This window comes from Stegastes partitus, unplaced genomic scaffold, assembly GCF_000690725.1.
Source record: "Stegastes partitus isolate 25-593 unplaced genomic scaffold, Stegastes_partitus-1.0.2 Scaffold487, whole genome shotgun sequence".
In the NCBI taxonomy this organism is placed as follows: Eukaryota; Metazoa; Chordata; class Actinopteri; family Pomacentridae; genus Stegastes; species Stegastes partitus.
Window position 1 is genome coordinate 25260 of NW_007578218.1, and position 26054 is coordinate 51313.

A 26054-nucleotide genomic window follows, 5' to 3' on the forward strand; every position below is an offset into this window, starting at 1 on the left:
GGAAGAACGAGGAGCTCAGAACAGGAAAACACACGACAAGACTGAGGTCCAACAATAGAAGATAATAAACATCTGTGAGCTAAATTTAAATCTTCTGTTGACATTCCTCCAGCTAACTGTTGTCTAAACTGAACACATGGCACCTGATCATCACCTGACAGTTGAACACGCTTCACACCCGTGCATCCGTCTCACCTGGAAGCCATCCGGAAATACTTCTGGATGAAGTAGCAGGCGACGGCCAGCGGCAGCAGGGCGATGAGGAAGACGGGCGTCACGTAGGAGATGACGCCCAGGGCGGACACGCACAGCAGGGTGGAGCGGGAGAGGCACTCCAGGGTGGTGGGGATGTGCTGGTCGATGGTGTTGGTGTCCGTGGAGAACCTGTTGAGGATGCTGCCGAGTGGAGTCGTCTCAAACAGCCTGGAGGGACGAAGAAAGATGATCTGACTTTCTCTGGTTAACTCGGTTATTACACAGAAACATAAGCAAGTGTGAGCAGTGGATCCTGTAGGGACATTAATGTCTTTTACTTTGGTGGGAAATGTTTTAGGGTTTTAGAGTTTTTTCTTTGATGTTACAGAAACTATTTACAATCCATGCATTGATTCATTCTGTCAGTCTCCTGTCTTCCTTCCTTCCCTCATTTATTTATGCATCCCTTTCTTCCTTCCTTCCTTTATGCATTCCTTGCTTCCTTCCTTTCCTCCTTCCCTCATTTATGCATTCCTTCCTTCCTTCCTTTCTTCCTTCCTTCAGTTATTTATGCATTCCGAGTTGACATAAAGCTTTAGTGGTTATTTTAAATGCTTACAACTGTTCCTTTGACATTTTACACCTAAAGTTGCAGTTCAATTTAATTAATCACTTCATTTTAAAACTGTATAATCTTATAGGATCATCTTCTTCACAGACTGTATAAAGTTTTATAGTCTAGAAGTATATTAAAGTGATTTTTACAAATACAGTTAACATTAATTCTTCACTTAAGAGGTTAATTCTAGATTTTTGTCACAATAACAATTTACATCTAAAATTTAAGGTAAATCTAAACAATAATTTAATTCTAATTTAATTCGATCAACATTTTTACAGTGTAAAAGTGCATTTTAGAGAGTTGTGTAATATTTGTTGGCATAAATCTTTACTTTTGTGGTGAATTTGGGGTTTTTCTAAAGATTTACACCCAAAATTCCAGTTAAATCTAATTAATCGTTTCCTTTTATAACGACATTATCGTACCAGATCATATTCTTCACAGAACAGTCACAGACTTTAAAGTGTTGAGGCGATTTATGCAATAATAGTTGACATAAAGCTGCTCAGACACACAGCTGGTTCATTTTTAAATCCTCTCATGTGAACCTTGTCTGTTTATTCAGCTGCACATGTGACTGTACATACAGCACATGCACACGCATGTCTTCAGGTGAGCGAAGCCTCCTGGGTTCTGTGTGAGGAAGGCAGATGGTGCTCTGAGTAATGAGGTGAAAACAAGGTGCTTTAACGGCGCTTCCTCTTATAAATGATCCGTTTTAGCGAGCACACACTATCAGCAAACACACGTCTGTCTCGCTCACACATCACGAGGCACCGAAACACAAACACAGCGAGTGTCGTACCTCATGGGGGCCAGAATGATCTTGTTGAGCAGGTTCTGGTGGAGCTCTTTGGCCACTCTGAGGCCGGTCCACTCCACGGCCACAGACGTGGCCAGACAGAGGATGATGCCGAGGCAGCACAGGACGCTGAACACCGACAGATACCAGGAGTGACTGAAGCCGCAGGCCTGCAACGCAGAGAGTCGCTTAATTAGACTTTATTAAAGACGTCGCTGCAGCTCTGTGGGTGTTGGAGAAGGCGAGAAGGAGCAGGGACGTCCCTGCCACTCACTTTGCTTGTTCTGTAATTATAAGCATAATTAAACTCAGAGGCTGGTTAAAAATTAGCCTTCTGATGTGACAAAAGAGAAGCTTGGATGCTCCTCTGCTGCTCCGTTCTGCTTTCAGCTCATCCTGTTCACTCTGTGCGTCACCTGATTAAACCTTTTCAGTCTTCTATGACTCATTGATGTCGTGCAGCACAGCAGGAAGCTTTCATGTCTTTCCTTGTATGAGTCACAAATTGAAATTTCACCACCTTAAAAAATCCTAAATTGAAGTTGGATTCATGGTTAGAAAATCAATCGGAAACGGATTTGTCAAAAAGCATTTCTGAACGAGCAGCTAGATTTTACATGTGAAGCACTGAAGCTCAAATGTGGGAGATCATTGGAATCAAAAACTTCATATCATCTGCAAATAAACTTCTGATAACATGATCTGGTGTTCTAGCTGCTTAGGGTTCATTCCTAAATGACAAAATGAGAAAGAGTTTCATATTAGAAGTCCTTCAAAATAGCAAAAATGCAGGACTAAAACCTGAACTCATCGTCTAATTAACAGCCGCAGGTCTGACTGTACATGGACTTTATTTCTGGACTGTTTGTGATGAATGGTTCTGTTGTTTGACTTGAGTCTTAAACCAAAGCAGCACCAGGTATTCGGCTGAGGGATAAACTTCTCTTAACTCTCTGAAACCCAAACAGTTTCTGGGTGTTATTTTGCTCCCCCTCACTGTGGACTTATTTTGCACTGCTACATAAACTCCTGAACCTCTACGGAAACAACAACTGTGGCTACAAGTGAAGAGAAGTTAAAAATGTTAAAGTTATAATGACATAATACCAAAAAAGATTGTGTGTGTGTGGAGGTTCCAAAAGCCATCGATAACCCGTTTGACTATGCTTTTACAGCCTGTACACACTCTAGTGTGCACGTCGACTCTATGCTGAAGGTATCTTCCAACAACTATGTTCTGTTTTCAACCATGATGATTTACTTTATTGATCAAGCAGGTTTTATTTTCCTCTCAGTCTGTCTTGTTGTGTAAACACAGCCTGCAGCTCACATGACTGTCGGTCTCAGCTGAGTCCATCGTGGCTTCATAATTGCACCAAAAAGTGCAGAATTTGTTACAGCATCTGGTACAAACAATTTGGGAAATATTTGTGATGAGATGCATAAAATAAACTGATTCTTGTAAAATATCACAAGTTTTCCTGATGGGACTGTGCATTTGAAATGACACGTTCAAGGGCAGTTGGAAAGATGAAACTCTAAAGATTCTCTGTGTGTTTAAAGTTTCAGATAAACTACATAATTTTCGTAGCTTTTAGATATAAAACATGCCTTTCACATCCTCTTATAACAACAACAGTAATGGATGGATCCTGGATGGCATAACTGTGGCCTGAGCAGAATGATATTAAAAACTGTCGGGGCACGATGGCTTGTAGCGCTGCATGAATACAAACAGCTCAATCAGCCGATGATTGTAAAGCATGAACGAAACGCTAACAGATAATGAGAGCCCATCGTGCTTCATTAGTTTAAACTCTGCGTTTAGAGCAGAACGTGCTCTGAGCCCCGATGAATGTAAACACAGCAGCAGTCACGACCCAGATGTGGAGCACTGGACTGACTCCGGGCTGCAAAGTGGCTCAGTGGTTAGCAGCGTCGTCTCGCAGCTAGAAGGTCGGTGAGGACACCGTGGAGTCTCCATGTTCTCCCCGTTCAGCGTGGGTTCTCTTGGGTTCTCCGGCTTCCTCCCACAGTCCAGAAACATGCTGAGGTTAATTGGTGATTCTAAATTGTCCGTAGGTGTGAATGTGAGTGTGCTTGGTTGTCTGTCTCTAAGTGTAGCCCTGTGATAGACTGGTTACCTGTCCAGGTGAACCTGCCTTCACCCTGAGTCGGCTGGGATAGGCTCCGCCCCCCACCACCGTAGTGAGGATAAAGGTGTAGAGATGATGGATGGATGGACTGACTCCCAAATTCTCCCAAGTCTTTTTTAAACATGGACGAAGAGTCAACCAACAACAAATCTCAGCTGTTGATGTCAGCTGATGTTTTTTTTCTTTTTGTTAATTGTGCAACATTAAAGTGTCAAAATCTCACTTTATAACAATCCTTCAGAAATGTGTGTAAAGCAGAAAAATAAAACATCAGTTTAATCAAATACATTGGTATTTTATTTATGTATACAGTGGTATATTACACGCTCCAATCCTTCCACTTGTGTAATCCTCTTATTGTTTCTTTGCTTTCAGATTCCAGAGCCACAAATTATCTGTCTAACAAGAGCGTCTGGACAGTGAAGTGAAGTTTGGAGACTCCTGCCAGCTCCCTCAGACGGCGCTGTGGCAGTGATGTGGGTGTCTGATAGCAGGATGGGACTTCCGAGTGTCCCCTCGTGGATTAGTCTGCAGCACAGCGTAGATTAGATAAAACCTGGCAAAGAGACGCTGCAGCTCGGCCAAGTGCAGCATTCGATTTATCTGCTCGTGTGAGAGAAAGGAGGAGAGACGAGCGCTGTGTTTGCACTTGACTCCGTCTTTAGCCGTCACATGACTGTATGAAATGTGACCTGACATTTCAGTTCAGCGGACAGACTCACAAAACAAAGTCAGACTCGTATAACTGTTGGTAGCTTTACTGGTCCTCTAACACGACAACCTGCCACATGCTGGTGTGAACGGAGCAGCTTAACCTTGCTCACCTTATTTATAACTCTCTGAATGAGTTTTCTGTGTATTTGCGTGCGTGAATGTTGGAGTCTATATTAAGCAAGAGGACACTGAAAAAGTCAGGCTGAATAAAGGCTCAGGGAACATAACACTGGTGATAAATCCTATCTGCAGCTATGAGCTGTATGAAGGGGTCACTTCAGGTCATTAAAAAAAGAGTCCGAATTTGCTGGTGTGATGTTTGCACTCCTCGCTGAGATCGAACTCAGCCACACGAGTTAACCCTCTGCACCGTCAAATCTCAGAAGTCTTTCACAAAATGCTTCTTTCCATTTTGACTCATAAATGGGTTTCTGCTGCTTTTATATGCAGATGAGGCCGCTGCTGCTTCAGGGTGCGTTAGCGAACGCTCCATCTGGACTTGGCAGCGCCTGTGTTCGTGTTTTAGGTCAACTCCAATCAACTGAGAGCCGCCGGAGAGTTAGCGAGAATCCCCTTATGTAATTTCACACTGTTTTTCACTCCTCTGTGCCGCAGATTTTTCACAACTGATGGTTGTTTTCATCATTTATTATTTTCGCAATTTATCGCTTTGATGTATAAAATGTCAGAAAATAGCGAGAAAAAAAGCCCAGCGCGTCATCATCAGTCATTTATCTGCTTGTTTGGTCTAAATGAGAGTCAGTAGTTTATTATTACAGAACAAAATGTTTCCTACAATTTTGGATCATCCATCCATCATGTATACATCTTAATCCTCACTAGGGTCATGGGGGGCTGGAGTCTATCCCAGCTGACTCAGGGTGAAGGCAGGTTCACCTGGACAGGTAACCAGTCTATCACAGGGCTACACTTAGAGACAGACAACCAAGCACACTCACATTCACACCTACGGACAATTTAGAATCACCAATTAACCTCAACATGTTTCTGGACTGTGGGAGGAAGCCGGAGAACCCGGAGAGAACCCACGCTGCACGAGGAGAACATAGAGACTCCACGCAGAAAGATCCCGGGTGTCCTCACCGGGATGTGAACCAGCGACCTTCTTGCTGCGAGGCGATGGCGCTAACCACCGAGCCACCTTGCAGCCCAATTTTGGATCATGACCCCTTTAAAATAGAGATACCAGAATTCTATAAAAGCACGTTAAAGATCACTTCTGAGGTCTAAAAGACAAACAATTATGTGTTTTACATAAGAGTTCAAACTTGTGTAGCAACAACGTGCCGTCTGTTCAGCTCAGGAACCCTTCAGGTTCATCCTGCGACCCACTGGGGAGGCGCTGATGCAGAAGAAGAACAGCATCGGATTATGTTTCTGCTTGAAAAAAGCCCAAAACAATTAACTGTGCCTCTTACAGGTCCTGTTTTAAAGCTCTTTTTAACAAGGAAAAGTTTCAGCTAAAAATCCTGCCCAGACCATTTGATCTCCAATGACTTCCACTGGTTTTAGTCCTGTTCTAATTGGGATAATTAATTGTCTGTAGCTTTAAACTTCAGGCAGAGGGCTGTGCCTTTTCATCCCAGTAAAAGTGAGAACCAATATGGCCGGCAGTGAAAACAGAAGGTCAGACGCATCTCTTTGAACCAGAATCTGACTCAGAAAAAGGATTCTTGCAACTCCCTGTTCGTTCTTGATTTGGTATAACTTGTTTATGGGTCAGCTGCTGAGTGATGCATCATCAGTAGTTGGCCGGCTTTCTCTGCCCAGATCTATTCATCAGCTGACGGAGGTGCTTTTAACAAAACAAGCAGCTGCAAGCTTGAAATACACTTTTTTTGATTTGATAGAGGAAGGAAAGAAATGTGGGGATGGGCTTTGCTCATATGTTGTCAGCCTCCAGACTCACTAGAGACACATAAGTATGTAAAACAAACAATAAATACATGGATTTAAAGGCAGGCAATTTAAAGGTGACATCAAGTGCAAACACAGAGCAGCAGAACTTGGTCAGACAGCAACAAATCCACTCAGTCACAAACCAAAGCGTTTGTCCTCTCACCTGGACGACGGTGCAGTTTTGAGCCGTGGCATTGATCTTGGCCGCGATGACGTGCGACGTCCAGTGCGCCAGCCAGTAGTCGATGGCGACCATGAGGGAGTGTTTGAGGAGCTGCGACAGGAGGAGCAAGCTGAGCAGGAGGACGCCGGCCGAGGACAGGTAGGTCCCGCAGGAGCGCCAGGGGATGGTGGCTCGCTGGCGCATCGCCTGAGACATGTCGTCGTCGTCGTCGCTCTCCACGGATTCATCTGGGGTCGAGACGGAGACGAGTTAGTCCAGATCTGATGAGGCCAAGTTTTACTTTGACCCTTTTCCTGCTTTATTTAAGTTACTGTTTCTGTGTTTAACTCCTTACTGTTTCTCCTCCGTCCCTTCTTCCACAATATTTTACAATCTGAACTTTCTCTCCCTGTTCTCTTTCCCTTTCCTTTTCTGACACATTCCTTGATATATTTTCCCTCCTGGGTTTGTGTGTCAAACCACTGCTAGCACAGGAAAAGAGAGAAGAGAAGAAAAAAAAAAAAGGTCCAAAGTAGAGGAGAAACCACAGAGAAAGAGCGCTAAAGGCTACGACTTTGTCAACACCAAGCAGATGCTCATTCCGATGAATGGTGAGCTTTTCGGGGGCAGTGGAGCAGCCATGACACACCGACTCGGGGTGAGGAGCGACTATAAACCACCCCCGGCCTGCTCCTCACCCCCCATGTTAATGTAACACATGGCATCATGCAGCAAGCTTTGGAGCATGAGGAAAAGGAAAGGAGAGAATGAGTGGCGGGGCTGAAACCGACTACTGCTACCGTCATGCTCGCATTGAGGAGGCTTTCAGGAGCAGGAGTGACAAATGCTTGTGGAGAAAGAAAGAAAAGGCTCAGTGGATGATGAGACGCCGACACGTTTGCAGTTCATCTCACAATGCCACAAACTTCTTCATTTCTGCTTTTGCTTTTTTGTTTCAAACCATGCTTTGTGGCCACACCTGCTCGATCGAACACGAGGGCTGAAGCCATCGCACAAGTCCACCCCGGGGTGCCACCAGCACACGGGAGACAACACAGAACACAGATAAAGAGTACAGCCACTGCAGCTTAGCACCCTCCATTACAGTCACACGGTCAACAGCAGAGAAACACACACACACGTCAAGAGTCAGATTCAGTGTTCGGCCGCGGCGGGAAGCTGCTGGAAAGAATACGATGACGTGTGTGGTTGTTGAGAAAGTCAGAACAGAAGCAGAGAGGTAAACAAGTGAGAGGAGAAGAAGAAGAAGAAAAGTAGTAGAAGAAGAAAAAGAAGAGATTAAAAAAGAAAAAGAAGAAAAATTTGTAGAAGAACAAGAAGCGAAGTAGTAGAAGAAGAAGAAAAGAAAAAAGTAGTAGTAGTTGTAGAAAAAGAAAAGAAGAGACGAAGAAGAAAAAGAGTAAAAAATAGCAGAAGAAGAAAAAGTAGAAGAAAATGATGAGAGAAAGAAGAAAAGGATGAAGAAAAATAATGGAAAAAGAAGAAATAGAAGGAGAAAAAGTAGTAGAAGAAGAAGACGAAGAAAAAGACGACGAAAGAGAAAAAGAAAAAGAAGATAATTAATAGAAGAAGAATAAACAGGAGAAAAAGTAGTAGAAGAAGAAAAAGAAGAAAATGTAGTAGAAGAGGAACAAAAAGGAGAAAAAGTAGTAGAAGAAGTAGAAAAAGTATAAGAAGCAGGAAAAAACAGAAGAAGAAGAACAAAAAAGAAACTATTAAAGATAAAAACCTGAAATTTCTGCTGTTATTGATTCAGATTCTGCAATGTTGAGAAATCGTGTTACTACTGAGGAAGAAGAGGATATTGTTTGTTTTCATAGCTGCTCAATAAATTAGAAAAATGAACAAAAATACATTTCTACTCATTTTGTGACCAAGTGTTTTGAATTAAGAAGCATTTTATCGGTTTTGTGACGTGCAGCTACACATACGGTCCAGAAAATATTTGTCTCCTGTGTTATCTTTTTTTTTTTGTTTGTTAATCTGCGCTCAAAGATGGGACTTTCCACGACAGCTTAAATATTGCAGTTTCTAAATCAACGGCATGATTAGAAATAACAGTGAAAATGTCAGACGGTTATTTTCAATAGTTCCTGAGATACTGTTAATCCGACAGCTTCAAGTTTTAATGAGCGAAAAAAATGTGATAAAAGCAGCTTGATGGGCTTGTTTTGAAAAGTTTTAATCTATCGAGCTAAAACTTCTCAGATACCATTTTAATATTCACAGTTTATAGTGAAATAAAAGATCCAAGCAGATCAGAGCAGAAGCCGCTGATGATTTGAGATGTTTTTAACAGCAATGTTTGCAGGAGGGAATAAAATCCACAGAATTTTCATTTCATTCAAATCACTGCAGACATTAAAGGAGGCGGCGACATTAAAAACGAGCTGGATGAGCTTCAGCTTTAATGCAACAGGTGCTGCTCCTCAGCAAACAGACAAATGAGATCCTGCATTTATCGTTAGCAGCGGACGTAAACATTTAATTCAGAGAAGCAGCGACTGCAATCACCACCTATCCTTCGTGTCCTCTCACCTTCCTCGTCCTCTTCAGTCCTCGCAGCCTCTCTGGAGTACATGGCCCTTCGCAGGTTTTTCCTCTCCAGATCCGTCATGCTCTCCTCCACCGTCTCCTGAAGGACGCGTAATGATAAACATCGGATTTATTCCCTCCTCCAGCAGATTACTAAGCAAACACCCAGATAATCAGACTCTCATTCCGAGCAGCGCTGCACTGTGATCACCTCGCCTGGATCTAAAAACTCTCAAATTAACAATCATTAGATGTTGATTCGAACTCATTATAGGCTCGTTAAAGCTTCTGCAGTCAATAGTCACCGTCTCAAACTCCTGGTCCTGCCTGTGCATCAGGGTTTTCCACTGCTCGAAGAGGTCGGGCTCCGAGTTCTGGATGTCCTTCAGAGTCCCTTCAGTCTGGATGGTGCCATCTTTCATGGCAATAATCTGATAGTAAGCACACACACACAGAAACAAAGAGAAGTAAAGCAGCGTTTAATTAGGCGAGACTGAAAATCGATCTTTATGTGCCCCGGGATGAATCACAACGGAGACAATAAAATGTCATGAATAATATATCACACATCTGCTCGATTACTGTGATCGTTAAAGAGTTAAAGTCAAAGTCAAAGTCACTTTACTGTCAGTTCTGCTACACGTGTACACATCCAGAGAACGGAAACTGCATTTCTCTCAAACCCTCATTTAAAAAACAAAAAAAGACACAGTTGAAAAATATACATACTAAAAAATATGCAGCCCAAACATATAATAAGCTACAAAATATACAGTCTAAAGATATAGAAGGCTAAAAAATATACAATCTAAACATATAATAAGCTAAAAATAGAAGTAACACAAAAAAACAACACCAGTAGATTCCAGTGGGGGGCTGGAGTCTATCCCAGCTGACTCAGGGTGAAGGCAGGTTCACCTGGACAGGTAACCAGTCTATCACAGGGCTACACTTAGAGACAGACAACCAAGCACACTCACATTCACACCTACGGACAATTTAGAATCACCAATTAACCTCAACATGTTTCTGGACTGTGGGAGGAAGCCGGAGAACCCGGAGAGAACCCACGCTGCACGGGGAGAACATGGAGACTCCACACAGAAAGATCTCGGGTGTCCTCACGAGACGCGAACTGGCGACCCTCTAGCTGCGAGGCAACTATGCTAGCCACTGAGCCACCTTGCAGCCCCACAGCTGGAGATAACAACAGCAAATCTCCCTCTAAATCGAACCCTCGCTGGTCTCACCCAGTCTGCATGCGGTAGATACTGAAGCTTGTGCGTGACCAGCACCACCGTCCTCTTCTCTTCTCGCAGCAGCTTCAGGATGCCGTCCTGCATCAGGTGGTCGCTCAGGTGGATGTCTAAGGCGGAAAACGGGTCGTCCTGAAAACACAGAAACAGACGGTAAAATGTACAGAAGCAGGAAAAAAAAATAAAAATCAGCAAGTTCTCCTGAAAACTTGGTTCAAATCTGAGCTATGACATTAAATATTCACTGCAGAAGAGGCGTCAAGTTACATTTGTTGAGAAAACATGCGTAGTTATTATTTATTAAGAAACTGACAGTCAGAGAGTTCAGCTGCTGCTGCGTCTCACTGGAGCTGTGAGGTCGTGTTTTAATTAGATTTGAGCTGCAAGGATTGGTCATATAAATTAGTTAGTGACAGAAAACTCTTGTAACAAGCAGAAAATGCCAAATATTTCCTCGTTCCAGCTTTTCAAATGCGATGATTTGCTGTTTTCTTTGTCATATATGCAAGTAAAATAAAATTTTAAGGTGTTGGACAAGCGGTCGAACATGATTCTTCTATCAAGGTGGAACTGTGGACGTTTGGTTCTTGTGGGACGTATATTTTGTATGCAGATTTATATGTGCATGTCCCTGCTGCTGCTGATTGGTGCCACGATCTTTACTCCGACCTCCGATCTTCACTACCTGTGTTTAGAAGCTCTGTCAAGCTGTCATGTGGTGGCAGCTGCAGTAAAGTGTGCTGCTAGCTGGAGGTGTCAGACAGTTACTCACATTTTGTTTTGGTAAGAGAACGAAGGAAAGCCTGAGCAGGATTTAATTTTGGAGCTTTTAGCAAAACAGATTAGTGTGATTCTGACTTCTGGTAGAATTTAGCTCTGTTAAATATTTTGGTTTGAGTTTCTCCTTTTTTTTTTTTGTCTAATCCGTTTTTAATCTTTGTTCACGACTTGTAATAAAAACAAGATCAGCTTTGGTTCAACAGCAACCATCTGGCTGCTAATGTTGCTTCTTCCTTTTCCCCTCAGGAAGCTGGATCTGAACAATCTGTCTGTTGGTTGCAGGATTCTGCAAAAACCAGCAGGGAAATGTCATGAAACTTGCTGAAGAGAGGCAGCACATGGCCAAATGTGAGCTAAAGCATCGGCCTTAGTGCAGGGCTGCAACCTCTGAGGGGCATTCCAGTTAGAAATTGTTCATTTGTTGTGTTTTTTTTACGATTAATTCTGTCAAGAAAACATTTGTCACTGACAGTAGCTGTTAGTTGCATCCCTGGTTGCAGCCATTAGATATGAAATTCTTATTGTGATGTGACAGAAAGAAAAGTCCATCAGGGACTATATCATTTTCTGCTCCGGGTTGAAGCGTGTTGCTATTTTTGTCACGTAGGAAGACATCAGAAATAGAATCACATCTGAGCCTTCAGGTAAAACTTTAAACATGTTGGAGTAGATAGCTGAAAAACCCCTTAAACCAGGGATCTCCACCTCTGGTCCTCATGAGCTACAGTCCTGCAGGTTTTAGACGTTTCCGTACTGCAACACACCTGACTCATTAATGGATCACCAAAAGCTTGTTGTTCTACACAGGTCTGTTAATGATCCATTAATGGGAGTCAGGTGTGTTGCAGTTCAGAAACATCTCAGACCTGCAGGACCGGAGGTGGAGATCCCTGGTTAAAGGGGTTTTCCAGCTATCTACCCCAACATGTTTTGGGGTTTTACCTGAAGGCTCAGATGTGATTCTATTTCTGATGTCCTTCTACGTGACAAAAATAGCAACACGCTTCAACCCGGAGCAGAAAACAATCTAGTCCCAGATGGACTTTTGTTTCTATCACATCAAAATAAGAATTTCATATCTAATGGCTGCAACCAGGGATGCAACTAACAGCTACTGTCAGTGTCAAATGTTGAGTTAGTTGTTTTCTTCCAGAATGAACAGGGGGAAAAAAATACAACAAATGAACAATTTCTAACCGGAATGCCCCTCAGAGGTCCTCCCTCCACTAAGGCCGATGCTTTAGCTCACATTTGGCCATATGCTGCCTCTCTACAGCAAGTTTCATGAAATTTCCCTGACCAGAGTTGGAGATCTCTTGCCTTAAAGTGTCAACCAAGCATCAAACTTGTCAGGTGCATTATTTACAGGCCACCCTCCTGGATGTTAGCATACATTCTGATTGTTTGATGCATTTTAAACACCTTAGGATCTGATTCTGGCAGCAGAAAGCATCTATGAACCTCCTAAATACAGTAAAATCTCATCAATTTAGAGTCATAATGGAACAGCAAACGTCTTAGAAATGAATGAAGTCTGAATTAACAAGAGTTTCTTCAAGCTTGTCGATACCATCGGGGCCGTAAAACACTTGGAATTAACCAGATACTTTGCATTATGAGTGTTTGAATGAATGGGAGAGAACATAACAGTTGCATAGGCTTGTTGTTTGATCAGTTTTATGTCTGTTGAACTGACTTCTCAGCTTTTCCCTGGAATGCTGACATCATATGCCAGCCTGTCTTGGCCAAAATCTGGCTATTAAGGTGTAAGTTATGGTGTTAAAACATCTGGATTGTGCATGCTAAATGTGATTTACTTTGACACCAAACCAAGAAAGTCGCCTTACAAGATTGTGCTGTGTGACAATATGTCGGGTTGCACGTTGGAAATTTGCAAATTTTGGTACTTTTATGGTAAAATGAAGAAACTGAGGACGATTCACAGTGAATACTGTTAAATCAAAGGCGCCATCCACTGAGTGAATCCATCGTTTTGATTAAATCATTCGATTTTTTGTGTGCAAACGTACCAGAAACACCACGTTGGTCTGCTGGTACAAGGCTCTGGCCACACTGATCCGCTGCTTCTGTCCACCTGAGAGGATGATGCCCTGCACCAGACGACAGGAAATCGTGCGAAAAAAATATCACTGCTAAGGTTTCACCACAAAGAGGAATGAGCAACATGATCGCATTCAGGAACTCTCTCCCGGAGAAACAACGGAGATCACGGTTTATTTCCTGCATTAGTGCCGGATGAAGAACATCCGACGTGACAGTTGGGTGGCTGAACAAGGTCAGTCCAGCTCCCTGCACACACAAACATCAAACCCTTCGCTGCACAGTAATGATGACAAATGATCCAGAGAGCCACAGTGGGAGCCAGACATGGAAAATAAAATGCAAGAGAAATTGTTTCAGTGACACTGACCCGCTCCCCGATCTCCGTCTGGTCCCCCTGTGGAAGGATGTCGATGTCAGGCTGAAGAGAGCAGGCCTCGATGACGGCTTTGTACCTGGGAGGTCCAAAGAAATACAGATGATAATATTACTCAGGAGGAAACTGTTGCCCTGCTCATTATTACCTTGTTGGCCAATATATCCAGACTGTGCATTCATTTGAATAATAAACATCTTAAACTTAAGTGCTGCTATGTATGCATCACCCCGTCCAGGAGAGACCTCTGAATGCAGACAGTGATGCAAAGAAAAAGACATCTTGAATGATTTTGCAGACAGAGGTTGATCAGAGTCAACAGCAGACACATACAGAATAAATAAGAGATGATTCGTTTATATACGTAATGTGTTTGTGCTGTTCATTCTGTATCTGCTCAACACACCGTATATGACTGAGATCTTTTCTACCAACATCTGAAATCCCAGCATCGACATCGACATCATTTGCAGGATTACATTTCTCAGTAGTCGCACCACACGAACACCAGCATCATTTATAACGTTTCATATCTATCAATACGGTGTAGAATTCACTTTACGGCTTCTTTTGCGCTTCTGGTTGGATGATAAACTGCATTTTGTTGCTTCAGCGCTGATGCTCTGTGCAATGACAATAAAGTTTAATCTAATCTACTTCACAGAGACACGTTGGGAACAAACTTCAGTGCTCCATCACCAACACATGTTCACATTTAAGATCACATGACTTATATTTAAAATGCGTCAATTTCTGGCACCTAGGAGAAATCTTTGCAGTCGCAGCTCCAAATCGTTTTCCTGCTTCAATCAAATGCTCTTTCTCTATTGAGATTTTTAAAGTCAAGACGTAAATTCTTTCGCTGGCTTTTGGCTGCTCTTAATGCTCTTAATATTCCATGTTTGTTTGTATTTTAGACATTAATCTTCCAAGTTTCTATCCTGTTTTGGAGTACTTCATACTATTTTTCTTTTTGGTTTTGCATCCTGTCTTGATGTTTGCTGCCCGTCTGACAACGTGTCCAGCACTTCGGCCGTCACAAGTCGTTTTGCTCTATGAACACACTTTATCTGATTCTGTATTGTCCAGTTTTTCGCAACCCACATAGTCTTGCAACCGGAGTACGAGTGCGTGCCCCGCTCAGTTTCACATGACAGTTTGACAGCTCTGTAATTGCCGCAGCCTTGAGAAGGCTACGCCCCAACAATACGGGGTCATGACACTGTGAGCTGCACTCTGAGCTGACGGTATGCACTGGAAAGCACATTGTGTTAACACCACGGAGAGTCTGCAGCCGTGCGAGCAGCTCTGTGGTTTCAGGCCCGGTGTTAACACGGGTACAATAACTGTGCCGACATCTTGGTCTCAATACACTAACTATATAATACTAATATACAGTCATGACTTGATAATCCGACACTAAATGTAAAACCTTCTTTTATGTGGGATAGCGAGGCTGTCGGATTGTCAAGAGGGAGGTCCAGATACAAGGAGGGCTTGATGCTGGAAGGCTCATTAGTTGTTAATTATTGTTCATAGTTGTTATAATAACTTGTGTATTGTTAGAACACTACGCATCGCTGGATTTCACGTCTAACTGACCGGTGTGCTTGTGCACGTTCTGGCCACTTTCACCCCGGGGTAGCGCTCCGACAGGATGGAAGTGGTCGGAACGCACAGGCAGTATTTGGCTGCTGATGCTGGTTTAGTTAGCGCTCACAGTTCTGTTTCCACCATCGGTGGCGGCGGAGGAGTGGCAGATACGCTCCACCGTTACCATCCATGTTTACTTCCATAAACACTGAGCACGCTCGCTGCGTGTGACGTCATCGTGTCCTCTTCTGCGCATGCGGGACACTTTTGGGTCGTATGAAGTTCACACAGCAGATCACATACAAGTCGCATTGAACTGGAAATGTGAAGGAACTCACAAAGAAATCCTCATTGAGCATCAAGTCCTGCAGTGTGAACGTAGCCAATCTGTGGGATTGTTCAGTCAGATAATACGCCGTCATCCTGATTGGTGACATAAAATGTCATGTTGGAGTCAGAATCCAAGGCTGTCGGTCTGTTACGGCTGTTTTTATGGGTTCTCTTCGTTTTTCCTAAAAACCTGTCTGATAGCAAGGTTTTGGGATTGTTAAGGGTCGGATTATCGAGTCACAACTGTACTATATAATATTAAAACTGTCAAATGTCAGTGTTGGCTTTGGCCTCAAAAATCCATAATTTATATCACTGTTTCAGTTACATCATCACTATAAAATGTGCATATATGCATTTCAGCTATCCATTTTTAAAGAGTTTGGTTAGTTTCTCTGTATACATGATTGCATTTTTTACCACATTTGCAATTTTACTTTAACATGTCAACATTCTGACATTTGCTCATCTGATCTAAAACCAATTTGCATCTGAGGTTAATGAAAATGTTATAAATGTTGCAGATATTTGCTAATAAACCAAAGCACTGACCGTTATTTGGAAGCCAGCCTCTGAAATAACAGTTTGAACCAACTGTTACACACAGAAGCTCAACAACCAGATGGACTTTAAGCGCGCTGCAGCCCAAAAGTAATTCAGTCCGATGGATTTTTGCCAGACAAAAACAGACAGCGTGACAGGAGGAACATCTCCACAGCAACAAAGAACAGCGGCCCATTAGCTTTATTTTACCAAAAAAAAGGGAAAAACATCCATTAAGACCAAAAGAGAACACGGCGGTTCTCATAAATGCAAACACCTGACCTTTCAGAAAGCCTCGTGTTGTCGTGTCAGGAGCGGACACACTCTGTACCGGGAGGAAGCACAACTGTGCACGTCGAGCAAAAACAAATCCTGATTCAAGGTGTCAAGACAGCTTATTTGCAGTGTCATGAACTGGCTTCATTTTTCTGGTCTCCAAGTACAAAATCAGCACATTTCATTTAGCAGAGTGGTCTCAGGCAGCAGAAAGGCTGTCGGCTCTGTTTTTGTTTAACAGCTTGGCTTGAAGGCAAATACAGACAAATTAAAGGCAAAACCCAAATGCTCAGCTTCTCCGGTGATCTATGTGCCGTCATGTTGTGGGTCCACTTGTCCTTTTAGATGGACGGGTCACAGCAAATCAATACAAATTTGTTCTGAGACATGAAGCATCGCTGCCCTGATGAGAGTGGCTGCTTCCAGGATGACAGTGCTCTCCATCACTATCATCCAAACACCAATGGAGGGAACATCTGCAGCAAGAATGTTGTTCGTCCCTCCGGCAGAGACCCAGAGACTCAGAGAATCAAAGCACATGAAGCCTCTCTGGCAGCAACACCTTAATAAGAAGATTTTTCCTTTATTTTGTCCCCCATCTGCTAATCATCTTGCTATAATTACTAAAGGAGACATTTAATTGTGATCTCAGGGGTCACAGTGTCAGCACTAAGACACAGTCTGAGAAGTTTTCTTAAATGTTTTGCGCATTCAGAAAGAAGACAAAAAGTGAAATGATTAAAAGCTGGCACTGAAAGATGTGTCCTGCAATAACACGAAGGTTTTAATGTTCAGATTTTGATGAAACCGTTCCAGAGAAGCTTTTACTGTCAGTCTGGAGGTTTCACTCTATGGAGCCGATCAGCTGCATACCAAACAGTGAAAAAGCATTTATGTCAGTGGGACACGACCGAAAGGGCTCCTGTGGGCCTCCTCTGAATAAATCTGCAGTACGTTATCCCTCATCGGGGAGCAGCTGCCTATTAAACAGAGAAATGATCATGTGCATAGACAACTAGACCACTGCACTGTACGATGAAGCTCTTACTTTGCTGATCCTCCCTAACCAAATGGACCCAAAGTAAGAAAAACGATAGCAATTTACATAAATAAGCATCCCTAAACTGAGAACGGTAAGTGGACTGTGCATTACTGTTTGGATAAAGTGACTACGGCAGTAATAAGCTGATTACAGGAATGATTTTAAAGTGCATCAAACAGTGTGAATATGAGGCAGCAGCAGTTGTTTAAACAGCAGCAGAACCACAGTTAATGTGTGTTCATAAAGTTCACTGCAGTGATTTCTTCTGCCCTTTTTTTCATCAGCACTTGGCGAAAGCTGGTGTGTGTTTATTGATATCGAATATGTTTCTGGTTCTGCTGCCTGGATGGCTTTTCACAGAGCCAACTGTCCTGGTTGCCCCTCCCTACAAAACACCTATGAACAGGCCGCTCTGCGCCGGGCCAACGAGATCCTGAGCGATCCTTCACACGCTCTGTTCTGAGAGTATGAGTGGTTACCTTCTAGAAGAAGGCTCAGAGTCCCACGCTGCCAATTGAACAGATTTAAAAATTAATTAGTTCCGGCTTCGATTAGGCTAATTAATAAGTAGCTCTAATTGTTTTTTGTTTTGTTTTGTTTTGTTTTTTGTTTTGGACTCATGTAATCAGACTATGATATTCATTTTATTCTGCTTTGACTTGATGTATGTATTTATTCTATCTATTAACTGTGTTTGTGTTGCTTGTGTTGGCTGCAGCGTGAGTGAAACAGCCCAAGACAAATTTCCCACACCTGGGACAATAAAGTTAATCTTGAATCTTGGTTTGAATCAGCCAGAAATCTTAATTCTCTCTCTTTTAATTTTCTGTCATCTCTCTTCTCTAATAAACCAACTTCTGGTTCAGTCACATCTGTTTCTACTTACAGCTCTGCCATCAACCAAACCGACAGCGGGTGGAAGCTCAGAAATGCCTCAATGTGAAACAGGTGCAGATGCAGGTTTGAGCTTCTCACCTTGACTTGATCATGGGCATCTCAAAGGTGATGTTTTCCACCACAGTGGCGTTCAACATCCAGGGCTTCTGGGACGCGTAGGCCACAGCGCCTCTCTTCCTACCAGAGATGAACACATGCAGAGGTGTCAAACAAACATGTCCTTAGACTTAAATTTTACTCCATCCATCCATCATCTATACACCTTAATCCTCACGAGGGTCGTAGGGGGCTGGAGTCTATCCCAGCTGACTCAGGGTGAAAGCAGGTTCACCTGGACACGTAACCAGTCTATCACAGGGCTACACTTAGAGACAGACAACCAAGCACACTCACATTCACACCTACGGACAATTTAGAATCACCAATTAACCTCAACATGTTTTTGGATCTTTGTGGGAGGAAGCCGGAGAACCCGGAGAGAACCCACGCTGCACGGGGAGAACATGGAGACTCCACACAGAAAGATCCTGGGTGTCCTCACCGGGACGTGAACCAGCGACCTTCTAGCTGCGAGGCAACAGTGCTACCAACTGTGCCTTTGTGGTTTCACACTCAGGTTCAGATTAACACCTGGACCACAGAAGCTGCTGTTACAGAAAAGTGACTCGTGCCCATAAAGAGGTGTTCCAGGAATCATAAAAGGCTGTGGTCAATATGTAGGTGAGGGTCAGGGGCAAGTACAGCCAGTTCTCGATTATTCAGTGGATTTCTAGATAAGGTAATGGAGATGCGTCTCCATGGAGACCGCCTGCTGCATCTCAGCTCACCTGATGTCTCCGTCACTCGCTGCGTCTCTGTCGGTGGGACTGCAGAGGAAATATCAAACACGTATTAGAGACACACTCAAATCATTAGAGCAGCAGCGTTCCCCAGGAAATAAACAGAGTATTGACTCCTCCATAATCCTGTAATGATTAACAAAGAACTAACACACACACTAACCCCCCCAATACCCATCCCTCACTGTGGCAATCATGTCAGCCCAAACACAAACAGGCCAACCCCTGTCCCACATGAACACACACATCATCATTCCTAAAAATATCGCCCACGTCCCGCCTCCCTCACAGATTTTCTTCCTGTAATTTTGCAGATATGGAAATCGGCGTCGACCCATTTCGACCGTGACGCACGCAGCTCTCTGAGGATCCAGTTCCTCAGGCTGAGACGGCTGCGTTAACACGAGGTCTGCGGCTGTCGGGATGTTTGTTGCTCATTCATCTCACTGATAGCTGCCCTGTAACTGTCTGAGGTGAGGAACGATAAGCTGAACCTGTGCTCACATAAATATCTTGAAAAATGCCATAAAATGAGTAAATGTATGTCTGGCATCGGAATGGCGCAGAAATGTGAGAACTTTACAAACAAACACAGAGAGACGCGAGCTTTTCTGATTCATAGCGACGTGTTGTGAAAAATGATTTATTGGCTGATAAACTTTATATTAAACCATTTCAGCCCAAAAGAGACTCAAATTTAAAAACAAAAAAGTGGTAAAATAGGTTTCAGCACTGAGATGTCTCACCTTGAGGTACTTGGTTTAATATCAATAAGTAAATATTATTTGTCAGTGTTTATTATGTTGTTATATTTGATCAGGAGGATTTACAATATTGTGCCTCCCTTACATTCATCTGGCAACAGATCTGTTGATGCAAAATATAATCAGCATTATTGTAGATTAAGTTAAGTTAGTAGATAATTAATACTGTAGTTGAGTGGTTTGTGATTAAGTATACTATTTCACATACAATAAACTATAATTAAATTTGTGCTGCGTATCTAACATATTTTTTTGCATTTTGCTTTTTGCACAAACCCTGACCGTATAAATGTATGAAAATCCTATTTTATGTCAAATCTGAATGATGACACGGTTTGTGTGCAAAAAAGCTCAACAGTTATTCTCTCTAGCATGACATCAGTGTGGTGATTTCGTGATTAGGTTCATTTTATCTACTCTGATTGTAGGTATAAGGTTTCTTTTTCGTGTCTGCAGAGACCACCTGGCGGCAGGAGGCGTGGCCTGTTGGGCAAATCTGACAGACTGCCAGGTGGGCCACGCCTCCTGGAAACCACCAGCTGATGAAGACACGTGTGAGGAAGACTGAGGTGAATCATTGTCTAATAAAAAAAGAAAAATTATACCTAGTGTAGTGATTTATTGTTTTATTGAATTAAATCGGTTTAATAACTCTGCAGGACAGTGAGATGTTTTTTCTGAAGCTGTCTGTCATCACTGTGCACCTACTAGACGTTAAACAAACACATGTGCTGCATTGATTTGTTTCACCAGACATTTCTTGTTGCTGTGGACAGTCACACTCAGAGGAGGCCGTTCCTCTCCTCTACACATTTTATCTGATTTAGCAAATACCCTGGTCATGGTTCTGTCACGAACCAAATCTAACCAGAAAACTAACAGACAATCCGAAAGGGGGCATCCGTGTGAGTCAACACGCTTTTCCTGAAGGATGAGGTGAATTCAGAGGGTTTTAAAATCATCACTTGCTCTTATTTTTGCAGTCCATGTTCTTTGTGCAGCAGCAGCAGCTTGTAGAGCAGGTTTGAGAGACAGCGGCGCCTCCGCTCCTTATTTCTGAGGAGAAATGTCGCGTTAGAAGCCGATTTCAGCACCACCGGCCTCTGCTTCTGACACTCCTATTCTCATGTTGGCTCCAGGAGGGAATAGATGGCGTCTGTAGCTGACTGTATGCTTCCACTGGCTTTGCTGTGTGTTTGTGTGCATTTCTTTCATTTGATGACATTTAGTTTGCTCCAGTTACAAGAAGCAGACGTCCACCTCCACAGTTATAAGGCGGAAACGTTTCCCTTTTAGTCCTCCAGCCCAGTTTTTAGTGTTGTTGTCACGACACTGTTGCCATGCGTGTCAACAGTGGTTGTGTTGCGAAGGGAGGGCTGCTGAGTTCAAATATCAAACTTTCTCATGAGTGGCCTTTAAAACTCAATGCTCGACTGCTTCCTGTTCTGTCTGGTCAGAAACAGAGGCATCATCTAAATGTAGGTCTGATCTGGCCTTATTGTGAGAGTGCAAACACTGAATGGCAAGTTGAGCTACGAATAGAAACAATGATCCACAGCGTGCTAAAATAACTCCTATATGTGTGTGTTATCTGAACCAGTGACAATTACAAACTGTCAGCAGAGCTTTGCTTGCGTCGTACATTTCTACGGCACACTATTGTTTGTGTGCAACAGCTGAGGCCGATAGTGCAGAACGGTGGTTTAAAATCTTTCAGTGATCCAGGCTGTGCATATTTTTAGCATATTTGAGACCATCTGAAAGCTTTAGTGGGAAAATGTTCTCTCAGGCCCGACTAAAAATACAGCGCCGGTTTGTGTGTTCTGTAGGTTTGGGCTTTTTTCACTCTGTATTTGCAGCACTCACCTTTCATCTCCCTCGTGCTCCAGGTTTGGCAGGCTGTGAAAAACAGAAAAAAGACATCAGATATCAGAAGCATTTCTAACTCTGTAAAGAGGGTCAGGGGGAATGTGTGAATGTTGGTGATTTACCGTAACTTGAAACCCACATTACCTCTTGTGTCTTGCCTGCTATGATTAATGACCAAAATAAACCAACACGCCTTCACATTCTGAGTCCTCAGCCTTAAATTCATTAACCCCTGATGGGCTGTTTGTGGTTTTGCACATGCTCAGTAGAAGCCGCGGTGTATTTATAGGTCTGACACCTCTCGCAGCCGTCCTCAGAAGGTGACTTCGACCACATCTGAGCACGACCGGAGAGCGAGGAGCTCGTTTACGCCGCTTTTACTGCTGTAGCTTTAAAACGGCAGCCATTAGAGCTCCGGAGATCACAGCTGTTCGGAGGAGAAGCGACGACTTGACATTCAAGAAGCCCCGACATGTCGCTCACATGCACGTAAACACGGCTGTTGCAGGGCGTGTGAAGAGAAGTGGAAGCTAAGAGTGTCAGCAGATCTATTAAGAACACGTTAAATGGGAATTAAGTTTATAGGAACTAAACAAACTGACGTATATTAATAATGTTTTGTGTTAAAAAGACTTTAAAGAACAAACCAGATGTGACAAAAGGGGTCAGCGAAGCATCTAATATAAAAATGAATAAGTACAATAGAAATAAAAACAAAGTATTTGCATAATATGTGCCTTCTGTATCCCTGCACCTCAGGATTTTGTGTTGTCAAACCTTAAGAAACACATTTAAGGAAGTTTATAAGAAAACTGGACAGAAACTGGCAACGACACGTACGTCTAAATATTCCTAAAATTGCTCACAATTGTAAAAATCTCACTAAAAATACAAAAAAACATCAAATTAAGCGCCCCAAACTTCAAGCGATAACCCTTTTTGTGCTTATCTGCACTCTTGTGTTCTGTATTGTTGCTCGGTTCTGGGTATTGATCTGAAGAGCATCATTGATCCTCTGAACCAAAGCGCTCTTTTCATCCTGTGACTCAATGCGAGGGCTCTCTTGGTTGATGCGCTGGAGCTCATTACACCTACAAGTATGTTTTAGGGTCACGACCTTGCTATACGACCGGCTCTGCTGACAATTCATTTGAGGCTTTACTGCGCACCAGATATCTGACCTGCTGCAGCGCTCTGACTGGACTCTGAGGTCGAGATACAAATAGTGGTCCGCAGTGAAATCCCAGACGCCTCCTGCTCTGTGCCATATTAGGAGCAGGAGAAAGGGAGGAGGCAAACAACAGGATCCGGTGGGGGAGGAATGGAGCGATGGAAATGACAGGTTGTATCACAGCCACGCCTAATAGGAAAGATGCCAGACTGCATGACCTGAAACTTGTCAACATACGGTGTGTTGTTGGAAGATGTATCATGAGTGAAACAAGCAATCGACGTCATGATTGAGCTTTTCCATCTTAAAACTCCAGCGTTCTGAAAAACACTTTTGGAGTTTCATATGGCACAACCTAAAGGAGCCAATCCTGCAGGATGGAGCTTCTTATTCTTCTTCAAACATCCATCCATCCATTCATCATCTATACACGGCTTAATCCTCACTAGGGTTGTGGGGGGCTACACTTAGAGACAGACACCAAGCACACTCACATTCACACCTACGGACAATTTAGAATCACTAATTAACCTCAACATGTTTCTGGATTGTGGGAGGAAGCCAGAGAACCCGGAGAGAACCCACGCTGCACGGGGAGAACATGGAGACTCCACACAGAAAGATGTCCTCACCGGGACGTGAACCGGGACGCGAACTGGCAACCTTCTCGGTGCTATCCACCGCGCCACCTTGCAGCCCTTCTTCAAACATTTTTGCCTAAATTACTCTAATATTGCAATTTACTCTGGTGTAGTAGTGTATAGAGTAGTTTTATAGTGTTTGAGTTGTAGGTGAGCTGGTGTGCTCGAGCTTCAGGGAGTAGAGACCCAGCTGGAATTAATCCGAAAGTGTGTTTTTGTTAGAAGTTTTGTTCTTCTAATGTTTTTAGCAGGATCTTTGCTCCTAGAATGTTTTTCTCCACGGTAGGACAAGTTCAGGTGTTCTGAAAATGTTTGGCGACATTGTTGAACTGTTATACCCTAAAACTGAATGGCGCACTTCCTATGTTATTGTAACATTAGATTTGTGTATAATTATATTCATTTGCTTAATTTGTTTATTATTTTGGTATTCATTTATGTGGTGTCTTATTATTATTTAATTAATTATTTAGTCAGATATTTTGTTATTTTATGTTCACTTCTTGCCCTGCAAATGTTGGTTCCTTCCTGTTTTGGGACAGGACTTAAAATCGAGGGATGGGGTGAAGGGTGAGAGTAAAGCGCGGTCAGCACATGTTGGTCTGAAGCTGCCAATAAAGCTGCTGAACTGTCCTGCCGTTGTGGTGATTTATTAGCACGGAAGATAGCAAAACACTACACGAACATAAAGTAATTCTAACCCGACTGACCCACTGCCTGGAGACGGGTGAGCCACACAACTTTTCAGGGTTACATTATCATGGAACACTATAAGAATGTTTTGTAAAAGAACGCTCTGTGTTCCCTTTATGACATCTGTAAAAAAAAACATCCTCAGGCAGACAGTTCAAGTTTTATTAATGTTCTGTCATCTGAGATGTCGATAACATCTTGAAAACATTTTCTGAATGTTGCATTGAGAACCTCCGTCCTTATAATCATTGCAAAAGCGTTTGACAGAAGAACGTTCCATAATGTGTTCCTCAACAACGTCCCCAAAGTGTCCTCACAACATTGCAGGAGGAACGTTCCATCTGCCGTATCCAAAGGTCAAGAACAAACATACAGTAGCAGCTCGTAGGTCGACCTGGAAGTCCTCAAAGTGCTCAGACAAACGGAAAATCTATGACAACAGAGCAACTCAACCTGCTGCAGAAGATCATGTGATTTGGCTGAAAGCTCCAGAACAGCTGCTGAACGGTCGAGACGGTTCTGTCAAGTGACCAAAATAAGCCTTAATGCTTGATGACACGAACATGTGGAGCAGGGCGAGCTCAGACGGGCCGGTGAAATCATCATCAGCACCAGCAGCTGATCAGTAGCAGCCGAGTCTGAAGCACCAATCACCGTCTAGCACGTCTCTGTGAATCAAACAAGCTCTGATCAGTCGTGTTTTCTTTGTGCTCATTCCAGACACAAGCTGCTCTCATTTAGACTCTGTTGCTTTGTGTGTTATCGTCTCTTTCTGTTCTGTGCTGAATCAGTCAGCTGCTGAAAGGCGACTCCTCTGTACATCCACGTTGCTATAAATGCTCCTGACCGCACACCAGGCACAACAATAACAACAACAAACACAATCACAGGGACACAGTCTTCTGAACGTCTGTCTGAATGCTTCAGGAGTGAAAAGTCTCAGTGACAGCTCCTTAGTGGCCCAGGGACACGCAGCAAGTAAGAAGCTCCGGCACTCTGAGAATGACCTAATATCAAGGAGAGCGCCAGCACGACTCTGGCATCGACACAGCACGAGTGTGAATGCCAGGGACGCCGTGACAATCAGGCTGGAGAGAGCGAGCTTTAGTGACAAATGGAGACAGATAGCGTCCTCTGTGTCCTGGGAGGGTGACAAGATATTCAGAGACTGGAAATAGAGGCTAATGACTTTGGAGGGATACAAGGATTCACTTTTAGCATTTCACATGTGCTCTGCTCTTCTAGATCCAAAGACTTTTGTTTAGCTGATGCTTGTAACTGGCCATCGACATCTGTCGACTCCAAAGGCACCAGGAAGTGATGAAGACAGACACCCAGTCCAACATCCTAACCTGCTGACTGACTCGTTAATGGGTCAGCGTTAAAACTAAATCACAATCCAACCAGCAGGCTGACGCTGCCCTCATAAAGTACATACTGTTGCTTGCAGTATGCATGCAAATGAAAGATACTAATTAAGTGTGCCAGTGCATAATTACTGAAGCACACTTATTGTAATTGCTCAGGCTCGTTAAAGATTCGTCCAACACGATATTCAGCGCATAACTTGTTTCACAACTCACGCAAATTATACATCAGAACGTGTGGCTCGGTCACTAATGGTGTGCTATAAGAGATTTGTTATACGTTTTTTACAAAATAAGTAAAAAAATGTGTAAAAAATCCCCATTGAAATGAATGACAAGTCTGCAGGACAACCTCACCATCTGTGGAAGCCTGTAGCTCCGGCATCCTTTACAGTATTATTTGCACGACAATCCTCACAAGACTTTTC

General features: G+C 43.1%; 1 protein-coding gene across 1 annotated transcript in view; it reads right to left on the reverse strand.

Moving 5' to 3' along the window:
* Positions 1-26054, reverse strand: part of abcc8 (ATP-binding cassette, sub-family C (CFTR/MRP), member 8) — an 88093-nt gene that overhangs the window by 22070 nt on the left and 39969 nt on the right. Inside the window, exons 18-28 of the mRNA XM_008287096.1 lie at positions 21752-21784; positions 19110-19148; positions 18361-18459; positions 13596-13680; positions 13195-13275; positions 10379-10516; positions 9434-9559; positions 9132-9228; positions 6573-6820; positions 1623-1789; positions 196-423 (exon numbers count right to left, since the gene is read on the reverse strand). Of these exons, the coding sequence (XP_008285318.1) occupies positions 196-423; positions 1623-1789; positions 6573-6820; positions 9132-9228; positions 9434-9559; positions 10379-10516; positions 13195-13275; positions 13596-13680; positions 18361-18459; positions 19110-19148; positions 21752-21784 (1341 nt within the window). The remainder of the gene's footprint in view (positions 1-195; positions 424-1622; positions 1790-6572; positions 6821-9131; positions 9229-9433; positions 9560-10378; positions 10517-13194; positions 13276-13595; positions 13681-18360; positions 18460-19109; positions 19149-21751; positions 21785-26054) is intronic.